This window comes from Delphinapterus leucas, chromosome 9 (assembly GCF_059928025.1).
Source record: "Delphinapterus leucas isolate spDelLeu-1000000601 "Yukka" chromosome 9, BTC_Dleu_Yukka2, whole genome shotgun sequence".
NCBI lineage: Eukaryota > Metazoa > Chordata > Mammalia > Artiodactyla > Monodontidae > Delphinapterus > Delphinapterus leucas.
The window spans coordinates 14,828,072-14,844,145 of NC_143137.1; the positions used below are offsets into that span (position 1 = coordinate 14,828,072).

The 16,074-nt window shown below is 40.6% G+C and overlaps 1 protein-coding gene across 3 annotated transcripts in view; it reads left to right on the top strand.

Moving 5' to 3' along the window:
• Positions 1–13,410, top strand: part of KIAA1549 (KIAA1549 ortholog) — a 146,948-nt gene extending 133,538 nt beyond the window's left edge. For 2 of the 3 annotated variants that reach the window (XM_030759727.2, XM_089917346.1), the window contains exons 19-20: positions 3,839–3,984; positions 12,356–13,410. In XM_030759727.2, coding sequence (XP_030615587.2) covers positions 3,839–3,984; positions 12,356–12,607 — 398 coding nt within the window. In that variant the 3' untranslated portion in view covers positions 12,608–13,410. The remainder of the gene's footprint in view (positions 1–3,838; positions 3,985–12,355) is intronic. The other variant, XR_004022020.2, reaches the window with a different exon arrangement.
• The last annotated feature ends 2,664 nt before the right edge of the window (positions 13,411–16,074 follow it).

Here is a 16,074-nt window from a genome sequence, read left to right on the forward strand (position 1 = left end):
TTTTCTTTACTTTTAGTATTTAGGTTTGCTTTAATTACCTGTTGGAAGTCAAATAAAATCTATACCAGATTATCTCCACATAGGAAATAAAAGTTCTCAGTTTATGTTCTTGAAAGAACATAAAGTGCCCAATTCCTGGAGCTCTTGAAGCCGGAGAGAAAATATGTTTTATTTTTAAAGGATTCTAAAATATATTTTTACTAGTTGTTTGGGAAACATTACACATAATGTGGTTTACTTGTAAAACTACAGTATTTAGTATATTCAGTGTAAAGATACAGGGAATTTTTTTTCAGACCAAAATTAAAATTTAGGGATTAAAAATTTTTCATATATCCAGTTTTGCTTTTTTAGAAAAAGAGCTATAAATACCAGTATTTTAACAATCTTTTTTGTCAGTTTTTGAGATGCATGTAGAGATTTGAGGAAAGGAAGAGCCCTTAGAATTTTGGTAAAGCAAAAAAGGTATAATGGTTTCTGAATTGAGTATCCTCAATAATTATATCCAGATTAGGAATAAATTTATTTTCAGAAAATGAGAAGAAAAGAAAAAAATACATTTGTCTCAGAGTCCCCTGGGAATTTTGTGATACTAGTTGAACCCACAACAAATCCTCATCAAGTTCAGTAGATGCTTGACGTTTATGAGGGATTCATTCTGAGATCTTTGTAAATCCCCAAATTTTCAAACACTGCTAGACCTCATAGTTGATTTCCCTAATCAGTCCAACAGAAGCGTAAGTGGACCAGCTAAGAGACCCTTTCCAGACCCATAATGAGAGACACTGCTGGTTGTTGACACACAGCACCCAGCATGGCTGAGCTGATATTCTGACAAGGCAGTTGGCTGGTCGGCCTCCACCAGGTTGCCTGAGACCCAATCTTGTGCCCCAGATTACAAGTCACTGTTGCATGTCATGAAACTTCATCTCATGAATAGTTGATACTATGAACACTGATTTGTGCATATCACTCAGTGTTCCCGAGCTCTTTCCATTTCTTTCTTTTTTTTTTTTTCTTTCTGTTTCTTGTACCGCTACTCTAAAAAGTCCTCAGAGTTCATTATTACTCTGTCTTACTGCATTTTATTACCAGGGCTCAGAGCCCATCTTTTATTTTCCTAGTTCATTTCCTTCCTTTTGGAGTCTGATGCTTTAATAAGAGGAGCCATTACATGTTAAATAATTTCTTTTGCTATTTTCTCATTTTCTGGAGAATATACAGTTTTATAATGTCATCAAATAACTAGTTTAGGCCAATTCCAAATTTGCGATAATTGATGGCTAATTATCCAGTATGTGGTCTTTTTGGCAGTTCTTGTATTTTGCATTGTCTGTCAGTCAATCAACAAAACAAAGAATGTATCCTGATAGCCTGCATGATTTCCCATACCTTGCAGGTGCTGTGCTTTGCAGTGGGTCTTGTTTCCCTTATTAATTGTTTTGTATTTGAACCTTGTTGCATAGCACTTATACCAAACAGTATTCAGACATATTCATTTTTAATCTGGAGGAATATAGAAATTATATGTATGAAATATTTGAAGAGGAAGTTATTTTCTAATAATTTGCCATAAGGGATTAAATTGTGTAAAAATTTGAAATGGAAAAAATACTAAGATATACTAGAAAAGTTACTTTTCTGACTATGTAAAATTATCAAATATGTATATGTCTAAAAATTACCAAAAGCAAAAGGAAAGTAGTACCTAGGAAGATTTATAGCAGATATGACCAAGAGGTAGTCTTATTATAGAGAATGGCTCATAAATTGATAAATGGGCAAACTGCAAAAGATAAACAGGCAAAGGACAGAAAGAAGGAATGCACAAAAGAAATGTGTGTGTATCATATGAAAGTAAACATGAAAAATGTCCAGTTTTGAAAATGATTAAAGAAATGCAAATTAAAACCATGATGAGCCACCATTTCAATCATGAAATTGTTTTTATAATAATGTGATGTGGTAAAATTAGCATTCGGTTTCTTTATCTGTACAATGGGGATAACATTAGTACTTACCTCTTATGGTTATTTGATGATTGAAGAGGATAACAAATGTAAAGTGCTTAAAATAGTGCGTGGCATACAACAAATTTTAACAAATATTAGCTGCCATCATTATTACTATTGTATTATTTCCGGTGATGGTGTAAATCGTTAAACTTTTGGAAAGCAGCTTGGCAGTATAACTTCATGAGCCTTTGATTTGGTAAGTTTGGGAATATAGGCTCCCCTCACTGAAGAAATGCAAAATACTGGAGAAAAACTACATGTACAAAGATGTTTATTGGAGCATTATTCAGAATAGCAAACAACTGTGAGCTCCCTCAATACCAGTTATAAGGGCATCAGTAGTAAACTGTACAGCTATTTAAAATGGAGAGCTCAGATAGAGCCAGAAAAAGGGAATTTAAGATTTCCTGGTTGCCTCCTATGCATTTGGTACTTGACCTATTTTATCTCTTTTAATCCTTGAAATAACACTGTGAGGTAGACTTTTTAACTTCATTTGAAAAGTGAGGCATTGAGGCTCAGCTGGAGTGATTACTGGGTGTCCAAGGTCACGGGACTTGTCAGTGGCTGAGCTGCAATGCAAACCCAGGCTTGCTCAGGGTGATGGGCCACTTGAATCATGGGGGAGCTTGTGCTGTCTCGTTAAGTGAACAAAGCAAGATACAGAATCCTGTCTGAGCTATGACCTCAACTACTGTTACAATTTTAACACAAAGGTATGCTTTTCTCCCTATGCAGCTGTCTGAACCTTTATAAGTGATGGGGAACACTGGGCTGCATTTCTGTTCTTTGCAAGATTTGCTCAAACAATGTCTGTTGGGCAAACAGTACTGATAGTTCTAATAGTTTTAATACTGTTATGAATCTTCAGTAACTGACAAGCACTCCTGCAGAGTACGTTTTTAAAAATGTATTTGATTAACAGAGGCTGTTAATTAGGCAACTAGAGTAGGAGTAGACTTGAAGACGGAGGGGGCCACCTCCCTTATCTCTGTGAAAACCCTGAACCTTTGTGGGACCAGTCTGAGCATCACAGATGAATTAGACGATCCTAGGAGCATTTGTAATTGGTATTTTATCTCACAGTGTTTAAAGATCTGTTTTTCCTCCCTCCATCTGTTGAAAAGAGATATTTCCGTATGCCAAAGTTGATGGGGGAGAAAAATACGTTGTTTAAAGCCTGGCTTTCACAGTCACACAAGGCCATAGCGAGTCTGAGTGTAGAATGAGTGCTAGAGATCATCTGTCTTTGCTATCAGTATACCTCAATGAGAAGGCTGGGTGGGTGGCGTTAAATTTTTAATTATGATATGACTAAGTTATGAAAACAATGTGAGTGTAACAAAAATGTACTTTAACATTCTGAATTCACACTCTGCCTGTTAAGGAAACAAAAGCATATTGTATTTTCAGCTCCTTGTGAGTATGAAAGCCATAAGCAAGAACCAGGTTTCAGCTTCTTCATGGCACCAACATCTTTCACTCCTTTTTTCTGAATACATAAGGTCATCCTTATTTGTAGCCTCTACAGAAATGAGTGGAAGGGCCCTCTGTTATGCCCCTTATTCCCAGTCCTTGGATGTCTGGCTGGGAAAATATGAACATCACTGTTAGCCACTGTATTGAAAGGAAGTAAAAGCCTGCAAACCCAGAAACTCATGGTCTGTTTTTCTTAGGAAATGTCTTCTCTGGAGGTAGAATTGGTGCCACGTTTGAGCAATGCTCGTATCCCCAGGGCGTGCTGTGGTCAGAACCAAAGTGTCTTACTGGGCAGCCTCACCCCCCTACCAGTGTTCACTGGGCCACTCACTGTGTTCCTCCAGGCTCCCAGATCCAGCACCTGACACAGGTGGGAATTGCCAGCAGAATTGGAGCTCAGCCAGTGGAGATCCACCCAGGCAGAGGCAGCCAGTATGGGGGACCAGGCTGGCCTTCGTACGGGGAGGAGGAAGCTGGCCGGAGAGAGGCTGTGAGTACCTTGTGTTGGGATCGTCATTGAGAATTCAGACATGATCACTTAGTGTAGCTGCTGCTGCTTCTGCTCGGGGGATCTCTTTTTAAAACCTACATAAAGTTTTAACTCCCCTCACTTTTTTTCCCCTTGAGTGTGTTTTTTCTTGCAGTTTGTAGATGGTAAATTCCCTCTGACCAGAGTGCGAGAGTATTGGCATTGAAATTTGGGAAAGTATATAATTTTTCTTGAGGTAGCTTTCAGGCTTGAAGTAGTGAGTTTTGAAAAATAACTTAAGAGGGCGGAGTCAACATGGTGGTGTGGGAAGACACCAAGTTAGCGTCTCCTCACAACTAGGGCACCTGCTGGCTGCTGGTGGGGACCCTGACGTCCAAGGAGACGGGAGGAACCCCCAGGTGAACCGGTAGGATGTGGAGGGACGGAGGGGGGAGGAGAAGTGGAGGCCAGGTAATTGGTGCCCCTGAGGCTGGGGAGATCAGGAGGGGCAGGCGGGAGGGGCCCTCCAGGAGGTGTGGGAGAGGAGCGGAGGGCGATTGCCCCGCCCACTCGGGCATGGGGAGCCTGCTGGGCTCCCAGATGAGGTCCCCTGCCCTCTGAGAACAGGGTTGGGGGGCACGCCTGGGCCCCTTCTGTTCCTTGAGCCTAAGCCCTGCCCCCCACAGCCCCCAGGGCCTTTTCCAGCCCTGTGGGTCCTCAGCATAGGCCCTGCCCACTGCCCAAACCTAGCTCTTGCTTAGGCCCTGCCCTCCACAGCCAAGGCCTTTTCCCTGTTTTTTCTTTTTTTTTCTTTCTTTCTTTTTTTTTTTTTTTCTCTTTCTCTTCTCCCTCCTCCTCTTTTTTACTATTGTGGTTCCATTGTACCTTCCGGTTGTTGATTCATCTATATTTTTATTTTTATATTCTTTCTAACATATCTGTTAGTTTCCTAGTCTAATTTTATTTTTTACTTTGTTATTGTTCTCTCTCTCTTTTTTTTTTTTTTTGCCACCCCACGTGGCTTGCGGGATCTTGGTTCATGAGCCGGGGACCGGGCCGAAGCTCCTGCGGTGGGAGCTCCATGTCAGAACCACTGGATAACAAATAACCTCAGACCCCAGGGAGTATTCATTGGACTGAGGTCTCACAGAGGTCCTCATCTCAGCACCAAGACCCAGCTCTACCCGATAGCCTACAAACCCCAGTGTTGGAAGCCTCAGGCCAAACAACCAGTAAGACAGGATCACAATCCCACTCATTAAAAAAAAAAAATGAGACAGCCAAAAAATATGTCACAGATGAAGGAACAAGGTAAAAACCTACGAGACCAAATAAATGAAGAGGAAATAGGCAATCTACCTGAAAAAGAATTCACAGTAATGATAGTAAAGATGATCCAGAATCTCAGAAATAGAATGGAGGCACGGATTGAGAAAATAGAAGAAATGTTTAACAAAGATCTAGAAGAACTAAAGAACAAACAAACAGATGAACAACACAATAACTGAAACGAAAAATACATTAGAAGGAATCAATAACAATAGCTGAGGCAGGAGAACGGATAAGTGAGCTGGAAGACAAAATGGTGGAAATAACTGCTGAGGAACAAATAAGGAAAAAAGAATGGAAAGAAGACATTCTCAGAGACCTCTGCGACAACACTAAACGCACCAACATTCGAATTATAGGGGTCCCAGAAGAAGAAGAGAAAAAGAAAGGGTCTAAGAAAATATTTGAAGAGATTATAGTCAAAACTTCCCTAACATGGGGAAGGAAATAGTCACCCAAGTCCAGGAAGCACAGAGTCCCATACAGGATAAACCCTAGGAGAAACGCACCAAGACACATATTAATCAAAGTAACAAAAATTAAATTCAAAGAAAAAATATTAAAAGCAGCAAGGGAAAAACAAAAAATACATACAAAGGAACCCCCATAAGGTTATCAGCTGATTTTTCAGCAGAAACTATGCAGGCCAGAAGGGAGTGGCAGGGTATACTTAAAGTGATGAAAGAGAAAAACGTACAATCAAGATTACTCTACCCAGCAAGGATCTCATTCAGATTCGATGGAGAAATCAAAAGCTTTTCAGACAAGCAGAAGCTAAGAGACTTCAGCACCACCAAACCAACTTTACAACAGATGCTAAAGAAACTTCTCTAGGTGGGAAACACAAGAGGAGAAAAGGACCTACAAAACCAAACCCAAAACAATTAAGAAAATGGTAATAAGAATATACATAATAATAACCTTGAAAGTAAATGGATTAAATGCCCCAACCAAAAGACACAGATACAAAAACAATACCCATATAAAATGGGTCTGAATGGATACAAAAACAAGACCTATATATATGCTGTCTACAAGAGATCCACTTCAGACCTAGGGACACATACAGACTGAAGGTGAAGGGATGGAAAAAGATATTCCATGCAAATGGAAATCAAAAGAAAGCTAGAGTAGCAATACTCGTATCTGATAAAATAGAGTTTAAAATAAAGACTATTACAAGACAGAGAAGGACACTACATAATGGTCAAAGGATCAATCCAAGAAGAAGATATAACAATTATAAAAGTTTATGCACCCAATATAGGAGCACCTCAATACATAAGGCAAATGCTAACAACCATGAAAGGAGAAACCAACAGTAGCACAATAATAGTAGGGGACTTTAACATTCCACTTAACACCAATGGACAGATCATCCAAACAGAAAATAAGGAAACACAAGCTTTAAATGACACAATAGACCAGATAGATTTAATTGATATTTATAGAACATTCCACCCCAAAGTGGCAGAATACACTTTCTTCTCAAGTGCACACGGAACCTTCTCCAGGGTAGATCACATCTTGGGTCACAAATCAAGCCTCAGAAAATTTAAGAAAATTGAAATCATATCAGGCATCTTTTCTGACCACAATGCTATGAGATTGGAAATCAGTTACAGGGAAGAATCTGTAAAAAACACAAATACATGGAGGCTAAACAGTGCTCTACTAAGTTACCAAGAGATCACTGGAGAAATCAAAGAGGAAATAAAAAAATACATAGAAACAAATGACAACGGAAACACAATGACCCAAAACCTATGGGCTGTAGCAAAAGCAGTTCTAAGAGGGAAGTTTATAGCAATTCAGTCTCACCTCAAGGAAAAGAAAAATCTCAAACAATCCACCCCTACACTTAAAACAACTAGAGGAAGAACAAAGAAAACCCAAAGTCAGTAGAAGAAAGAAATCATAAAAATCAGAGCAGAAATAAATGAAATAGAAACAAAGAAAACAGCAGCAAAGATCAATAAAACTAAAACCTGGTTCTTTGAGAAGATACTTATCAAGAAAAAAAGGGAGAGGATGCAAATCAATAAACTTAGAAATGAAAAAGGAGAAATCACAACTGACTCTGTAGAAATACAAAGGATTATAAGAGAATACTACAAACAACCATATGCCAGTAAAATGGACAACCTCGAAGAAATGGACAAATTTTTAGAAAGATACAATTTTCCAAGACTGAACCAGGAAGAATTAGAAAATATAAACAAACCTATCACAAATAATGAAATTGAAACCGTAATTAAAAATCTTCCAACAAACAAAAGTCCAGGACCAGATGGCTTCACAGGCAAATTCTATCAAACATTTAGAGAAGAGCTAACACTGATCCTTCTCAAACTCTTCCAAAAAATTGCAGAGGGAGAAACACTCCCAAATTCATTCTATGAAGCCACAATCACCCTGATACCAAAACCAGCAAAAGATATCACACAAAAAAATTATAGACCAATATCACTGATGAAGACAGATGCAAAAATCCTGAACAAAATACTAGCAAACAGAATGCAACAACACATTAAAAGGTTCATGCACCATGATCAAGTAGGATTTATCCCAGGGATGCAAGGATTCTTCAGTATATACGTAGATCAATCAATGTGATACACCACATTAACAAATTAAGGAATTAAAACCACATGATCCTCTCAATAGATGCAGAAAAAGCTTTTGACAAAATTCAGTTCAAAATTCATTTATGATAAAAAACTCTCCAGAAAATGGGCATAGAGGGAACCTACCTCAACATAATAAAGGCCATATATGACAAACCCACAACAAGCATCATACTCAGTGGTGAAAAACTGAAAGCATTTCCACTAAGATCAGGAACAAGACAAGGATTACCACTCTTGCCACTCTTATTCAACATAGTTTTGGAAGTCCTAGCCACAGCCATCAGAGAAGAAAAAGAAATAAAAGGAATACAAATTGGAAAAGAAGAAGTAAAACTGTCACTGTTTGCCGATGACATGATACTATACATAGAGAATCCTAAAGATGCCAGCAGAAGACTACTAGAACTAATCAGTGAATTTGGTAAGGTTGCAGGATACAAAATTAATGCATAGAAATCTCTGGCATTCCTGTACATCAACAATGAAAAATCAGAAAGAGATATTAAGGAAACAATCCCATTTACCATCGCAACAACAACAAAAAAATACTTAGGAATAAACCTCCCTAAGGAGGCGAAAGACTTGTACTCATAAAACTATAAAACACTGATGAAAGAAATCAAAGATGACATAAACAGATGGAGAAATATACCATGTGCTTGCATTGGAAGAATCAATATTGTGAAAATGACTATACTACCCAAACCAATCTACAGATTCAGTTTAATCCCTATCAAACTACCAATGACATTCTTCACAGAATTAGAACAAAAAATTTTGCAATTCGTATGGAAACATAAAAGACCCCGAATAGCCAAAGCAATCTTGAGAAAGAAAAATGGAGTTGGAGAAATCAGGCTCCTTGACTTCGAACAATACCACAAAGCTACAGTAATCAAGAGAGTGTGGTACTCGCACAAAAACAGAAATATAGATCAACAGTACAGGATAGAATGCCCAGAGTTAAACCCACGCACATATGGGCACCTAATTTACGACAAGGGAGGCAAGAACATAACAGTGGAGAAAGTACAGCCTCTTCAATAAGTGGTGTTGGGAAAACTGGACAGCTACATGTAAAAGAATGAAATTAGAACATCACCTGACACCATACACAAAAATAAACTCCAAATGGATTAAAGACCTAAATGTAAGACCAGACACTATATAACTCTTAGAGGAAAACATAGGCAGAACACTCTACGACATAAGTCACAGCAAGATCCTTTTTGAACCACCTCCTAGAACAATGGTAATAAAAACAGAAATAAACAAATGGGACCTAATGAAACTTAAAAGCTTTTGCACAGCAAAGGAAACCATAAACAAGACGAAAAGACAACCCTCAGAATGGGAGAAAATATTTGCAAATGAAACAATAGACCAAGGATTAATCTCCAAAATATACAAACAGTTCATGGAGCTCAATATCAAAATACAAACAATCCAATTAAAAAAATGGGTGGAAGACCTAAATAGACATTTCACCAAGGAAGACATACAGATGGCCAAGAGGCATGTGAAAAGATGCTCAACATCACTAATCATTAGAGAAATGCAAATCAAAACTACAATGAAGTATCACCTCACACCAGTCAGAATGGCCATCATCAAAAAATCTACAAACAATAAATGCTGGAAAGGGTGTGGTGAAAAGGGAACCCTCCTGCACTGTTGGGAATGTAAATTGATACAGCCACTATGGAGAACAGTATGGAGGTTCCTTAAAAAACTAAAAATAAAGCTACCATATGACCCAGCAACCCCACTACTGGGCATATACCCTGAGAAAACCATAATTCAAAAAGAGTCATGTACCACAGTGTTCATTGCAGCTCTATTCACAATAGCCAGGACATGGAAGCAACCTAAGTGTCCATCGACAGATGAATGGATAAAGAAGATGTGGCACATATATACAATGGAATATTACTCAGCCATAAAAAGAAACGAAATTGAGTTATTTGTAGTGAGGTGGATGGACCTAGAGTCTGTCATACAGAGTGAAGTATGTCAAAAAGAGAAAAACAAATACTCTCTGCTAACACACATATATATAGAATCAAAAAAAAATGATGCTGATGAACCTAGTTGCAGGGCAGGAATAAAGATGTAGACATAGAGAATGGACTTGAGGACACAGGGTGGGAGGGCAGAGCTGGGGCAAAGTGAGAGTGGCATGGACATATATACACTACGGAATGTAAAATAGTTAGCTAGTGGGAAGCAGCCGCATAGCACAGGGAGATCAGCTCGGTGCTTTGCGATGACCTAGAGGGATGAGATAGGGAGGATGGAAGGGAGGCTCAGGAGAGGGGATATGGGGACATATGTATGTGTATGGCTGATTCACTTTGTTGTACAACAGAAACTAACAGTATTGTGAAGCAATTATACTCTAATCCAATTCCAAGATCCATTAAAAAAACTTAAAAATAATAAAAGCAATTTTCATTATGAAAAATCTGCAAGAGGCCTAAGAAACAGTTACTTTTCCTACCATTTTTTTCAATTATGGTAAAATACAAACATAAAATTTACCGTTTGAACCATTTTTAAGTGTATACCTCAGTGGTTTTAAATACGTTCGTAATATTATGCGACGATCCCACCATCCATCTCCATAGCTCATTTCATCTGAAAACCTGAAACTCTATACCCATTAAACCCAAACTCCCCATTCGCCGCTCCCCCCAACTCCAGGCAACCACCATCCTACTTTCTGTCTCTATAATTTTAACCTTTAAGGAGTGTGTTTGAACCTATAAAATCTGGACTTGATCTTTGGTGTGATCACTATATAAATATTCATGATCTCACATACCTCCTTGCTCTCCATTTGAGCTTTATTGTTGGTTAATGTCATTTCCATTATAACCACCATGAGTAGGTGCCTTTGCCATAAGCCAACTGTTTGGGACATCGCAATACATAAGTCATCTTTTGGAGGCTTCTTATCACTGTGGTCACTCCTTGATAGGAATGGAATCAATATGAGCACCGGTAATTTCTACAAATGCTTTCATTTTTCTCAAGAATTTTATACTGAAGGGGATTAAATTAATGAATTTGACAACACAAACCAAAATAATATTTTTTGTTTTATCCTCATCACTGTGCCTCAGCTTTCGTTGCACTTACATGCTTTTCCAGCGGATACACTAAATTCCCTTGGTGACTGGATGCTTTTACTCAGTGGAAAGAAATTAACTTTAGGATATAATGTTCCCCTGAAGCACACATGGCTATCCTTATAGTCTCAGGTCTCTGCTTTACATTTGCTGACAGTTTGCTTTTTCTGTGCCCAGCTTAGTTTCATGAGGTGTTCTGGATTTTCCCGTCAAATCCGACATGCACTTTTAGAGGGCCTCTCGGTCATGATTTGGAGAAGTGAAATGTAGAAGTTTTTCTAGGGCTTGACTGTCATGTTTACCAGGCTATCAGGTTGCTCTTCGCACAAGTGAAACCACAGACGTAGTGTGTGTGTGTGTAAAGAGATTTTTCACTGAAAAAATATGGAAAAAAATCACTGAAAAGTATAATTCTTTCAAAGGAATGCTCGATCTGTATTTTGCCAACATCAGCAAAACTATTGTATGTTTTGGCGCAGATAGCTTTTTACAGAAAAGGCTCTACAGAGCACTGATACACAGGCACACGGACAGACAGGACGGAAGATGACTTTGTGATCTCGTTGCTGTCCTGTGGGCCCAGTCTGTGTCCTCATCATACCTTCCTTGGGCTCTGGACTCTGAGCAAAGGCGGTTGCTGTTCCCGTCGGTCTGTCTGCCAATATGTGCTTATTATCCCTTTGAGCAGACATCATCATCCCACCTTCCCATCCGTGGGCTGCTCTGGCCTCCCTCTCTGTCCAGCTCTTTAGGGCCCTTCCTGGTTCCCCAGCAGCCCATTCACTTCCACACACGGCAGCGCAGGGATTAGCCAGTGGGGCCGACTGCACATTCATTCTTTCTGTCTGTCTTTAAGCAAGTGCTTATAGGCCCTTGTTTTCTGTTTTTTAAAAAAATATGTATTTATTTATTTAGGCTGGGCCAGGTCTTAGTTGTGGCATGTGGACTCTTAGTTGTGGCATGTGGACTTCTTAGTTGTGGCATGTGAACTCTTAGTTGCGGCATGCATGCGGGATCTTGTTCCCCAGCCAGGGATTGAACCAGGGCCCCCTGCATTGGGAGCATGGAGTCTTACCCACTGGACCACCAGGGAAGTCCCTAGGCCCTTGTTAAGTTCATGGGCTTCTTTATTGTACTGCTCTCCCTCGAGCAATTTGTCTGCAGTTACTTCTCTCCATCCCTGTCCTGGGAGGCTGAGTTGTTGGGTGGGAGATGGGCGGAGCACGTCCAATGCCAGTTTGCATCTGATCTTCCCTTCTGTTTTCACATGGGAAGTACAGTAACGTTTGCCATGTTTTTCAGACACATGTGCTCGGACATCAGGAGTATTCGTCACCGCTGTTCCAGGTGCCAAGGACTTCAGGTCGGGAGCCCTCGGCTCCTCCTGGGAACCTCGCACACAGGGGGCTGCCGGGCGCCGGGCTGGCCTACCCTGCCAGCTCCACAGAAGACCTCCAGCCCAGCCACTCCTCAGCCTCTCTCATCAAAGCTATCCGCGAGGAGCTGCTCCGGCTCTCCCAGAAGCAGACCACCGTGCAGAACTTCCACAGCTGATCGGCCTCACCTTGCAGATTTGCCAAGTATCCGCTTCCCGTGGAAGCAAGACTAAAAGGAAATCCACTGAGCAGGTGTTTGGAAGAGGACAGGCATCTCCTGGGCTGAGGGCCCAAGTAAGGGAACAAGTTGCAATTGTAAAAGATGCCATAAGTCCCGTGACAGCTCATGATGCTTTTAATACGTTGGCAATTTTGTGACCACCTGGGTTCAGTTGCAATTTATGTACTTTTGGCTAAAAGCCAGCAGCACTTCACGAAAGACAAACCACGATTCTAAGCTAATGAAATGACTACGTTAGTCTCTTTTTTAAAGGTGAGAGATGAAAATGTGTAGATGGTGTAGGGATGAAAGGAATCTAGTATTTCCGTGGGAAGATGTGATTCAGACTGGTGTGTACAATGAACCCGCTGCTTTGTTTTCTGAGAAAAGAGGTTTGAAGACATTAACAACTTAATTTCCCTCTTTTCCTCCATAGGAACTTATTTTAATAGTGATGTTAACAACATGAATCCTAAGACTGTCCGGGAATTCAAGAAGCTACTAGTGAGAAACCAAATGATAGATTGTAGAGCCTGATGATTCCAAACGGAGCCATCAACTGCATTTTCCTTCCACTTCTGGTGCTACAGCTCCAAGAGCCCTTCACGTCCTCTGTGAAATGCAACTTTGGCTTTCTCAGCGGAAGGATATGTGGAAGGTTTCATTTTGTTCTAGAAAGGGGAAAAAAAAAAAGCCTCCCAAAATGGAAAAAGCTTAATATTTATTTGGTTTTTCAAAATACATATCAAAGTTTAGATTTACATTCTTAATTGTATTTGTGGTTTGTGAATCGGACACATGCAACTGCTCATTGCATCTCATTCGAGTACATGTCTTCATCCAGGCCAGGCCTAAAGAAAGAGGCTTTCAGGAGGTCCTAATGAATCCTTGCACTTTTGAGTTGCTCCCAAATTATGTTTGAATGAGAAATCTTACATAAGCAAAAATGATCTGTCAAAATTCCTAGGACCACTGAATGGTTGGTTATCCATGGATGCATTCATGGTAATCACATTCCCTGTGTTCGAGACCTGGAAATGAAACTGAGTTCTGTTCAGCCTCTTCGTAATGAGTCAAGAAAGGAAAGAAGAGCTTTGAGACCACGAGGGAGAAAAAATGTTCCTTCTGATTTCTGATTCTATTGTCCCTGACTCCGTCTAGTGACTGTTAAAACCGTCTTTGGGCCCAACAGAGGGGTCCTCCCACTTGAGATTGACCCTTGAAGGAAACATGTCTCCCCTTCCCAAAGTGGAGTAAGGAATAGAGTAACAAGGGCTGTTCTGTTTTCTGGGACCTGAGTGAAATGAAGAAGAAAGACAGACTTAGATAACAAATTTCCATGAATCCTTTTTTAGTAGATCAACTGATATCTTTAATTAAATAACAGATACACAGGCAGAACACGGGGTTGTGACTGGTCAAAATCTGTGTATCTGTTTCAAATTTTAAGAACCCTGAAGCAGCTAAAACAGGTTCCTAAAGTGTAATCATTGGGTTTTCAGAGTCATGTTTCAGCCCTTCCTTAATTAAGCCTGTTGTATAGACCCAGAGTCTCACAATCCAGGGGAAGTTGGTTCTGGGAAATTAAAATGTAGCCATTTTTCATCTTTGCACCTCTGAAAAAGGGGGAGTGCAGGAAGACAAGTCTCTTGAGGATGCTAAATAAAGGAATGGGAACTCCTTTTTAGGCGACCCTCACAGGCTCCAAAGAACGGGGGAGAGAAGACCCCGATCTGGGCTTGATTCTTACCTCTTGGTCTTGGTTAAATACCAGACTTGCCCAGAGTGGAGATTCTCCTTGCACGTCATTCAAAAATACCAGGTTTCTTGAATGTGTAATTAAGAATTTCAGAGATCCAGGCAGCATTTTATCATGGACACCTTACGGTGAATTCAGATTGAGTGCCAGCTGATGGGGTAAATGCTGGCCCCTCTCCTCCCATTCTGCTCTTTGTCCTCAGTGTTCACACGCAGATTGTATGAACATGATTACCTCCTTAGTACATGGCAGGAACGGGCCTCTGTTTTAAATGGGGCTGCAGTAGCAGTTTTGATGCCTTTCAAACTAGCATAAGGAGATTCTACCTGTATTTTTCTTCTTAGAACCGATACACTTTTAAACCGACGTCAAGACCAAAGATGACGTGGAATAAACAACGGCTGATGTGTGGTGGGTGTGAGCAGGCCGGTGGGATCCCCGGCACTCTTGTGTTGGCCATAAAGCATACTCAGTGTGCACTCAGTTTGACCATCACGAGATTCAGAACAGACTAGCTGTCATGGGGAGCACCACTCAGTGAACGGGATCTACGTAATGAAAGGTCCTCGTGGCAGTCATGCATGGCTCTGGAGTTCCATTTATTGAAGCACCACAAAATGAAAAGTTAAATTTTACGTCTGTTCTTTTTTCCTCTTTGAAAAGTTCTAGTGGTAATAACAAGAGCTATAAATTTGAGTCAGAGTTTTAGAGACGATTGTTTGGAGAAATGATCGTTTTCAGAATCTACACAATCACTAACCGGCTTGTGTCAGGTCCCTTCTCTAAGCCTCATTTTCCCCATCAGCCAAACGAGAACAGGCCTCCCCTGCCCGCCTCCCAGGAAAGTTCTCATTGAGAGAATCAGATGTGGTCACATGTGCACACGTCCCTTGAGGAGGGAGCGCAAAGCACTGTGAGAATGTAGACTATCTGTGTGATTGTGGTGGGAGGGGTGATCTGATCTGCTGTGGCCTCCCAGTGAACGAGTTCCCGTGGAGGGAACCAGAGGAAAACTAGAGGCCCCGTGTGACTCCGCTTCCTCTCTCCTGCTTTGCTTTAAATTCACTTCCTTCACCGTTAACTCTCAATTATCATGCATCTTCCTGCTCCTGAGTTACTGCTGTTCCTGGCACCAAATAAGTCAGTAGGAGCCCTGCCTTCTGAGATCTTAGAATCTGAATCAGACAATACCCATGGCTATAGAAGATGGAAGAAAAGGAAAAATAACGTGGTTTAAACATCAGTAAGATTCACCGAAAGGACACAAGTGCATTAGGCACTCAGAAGGAGGAATGGAATTTGCACATAGGGAAACAGTGGGATCTGGGGGAGAACTCAATGTCAGAAGCTACTTTAAGGAAGACAGGAGCTTCCCAGGCACATGGTGAGATGGTGTGGGAAGAGCCGGATGGAGAAAGTGGGTGAAGCTGCCGTTGAAAATAACCTTGATCCTGATCCGCTCCAATATGGGGACGAAATCCCTAACTGCACGGTCGAGGGAGTTTTATAAGAGGAGGAAGTGATGCTATGAGGATACATTTGCAGGAATACAGCGAGAAAATGACCAGGCTTGGGAAGAAGGTCGGCGGAGGAAGAGACCCGTTCTGAAGGGGAGGGGAGAGTCCCAGGAACTGCTGGATGACCAATGTCAAGTGTGAAAATAGAC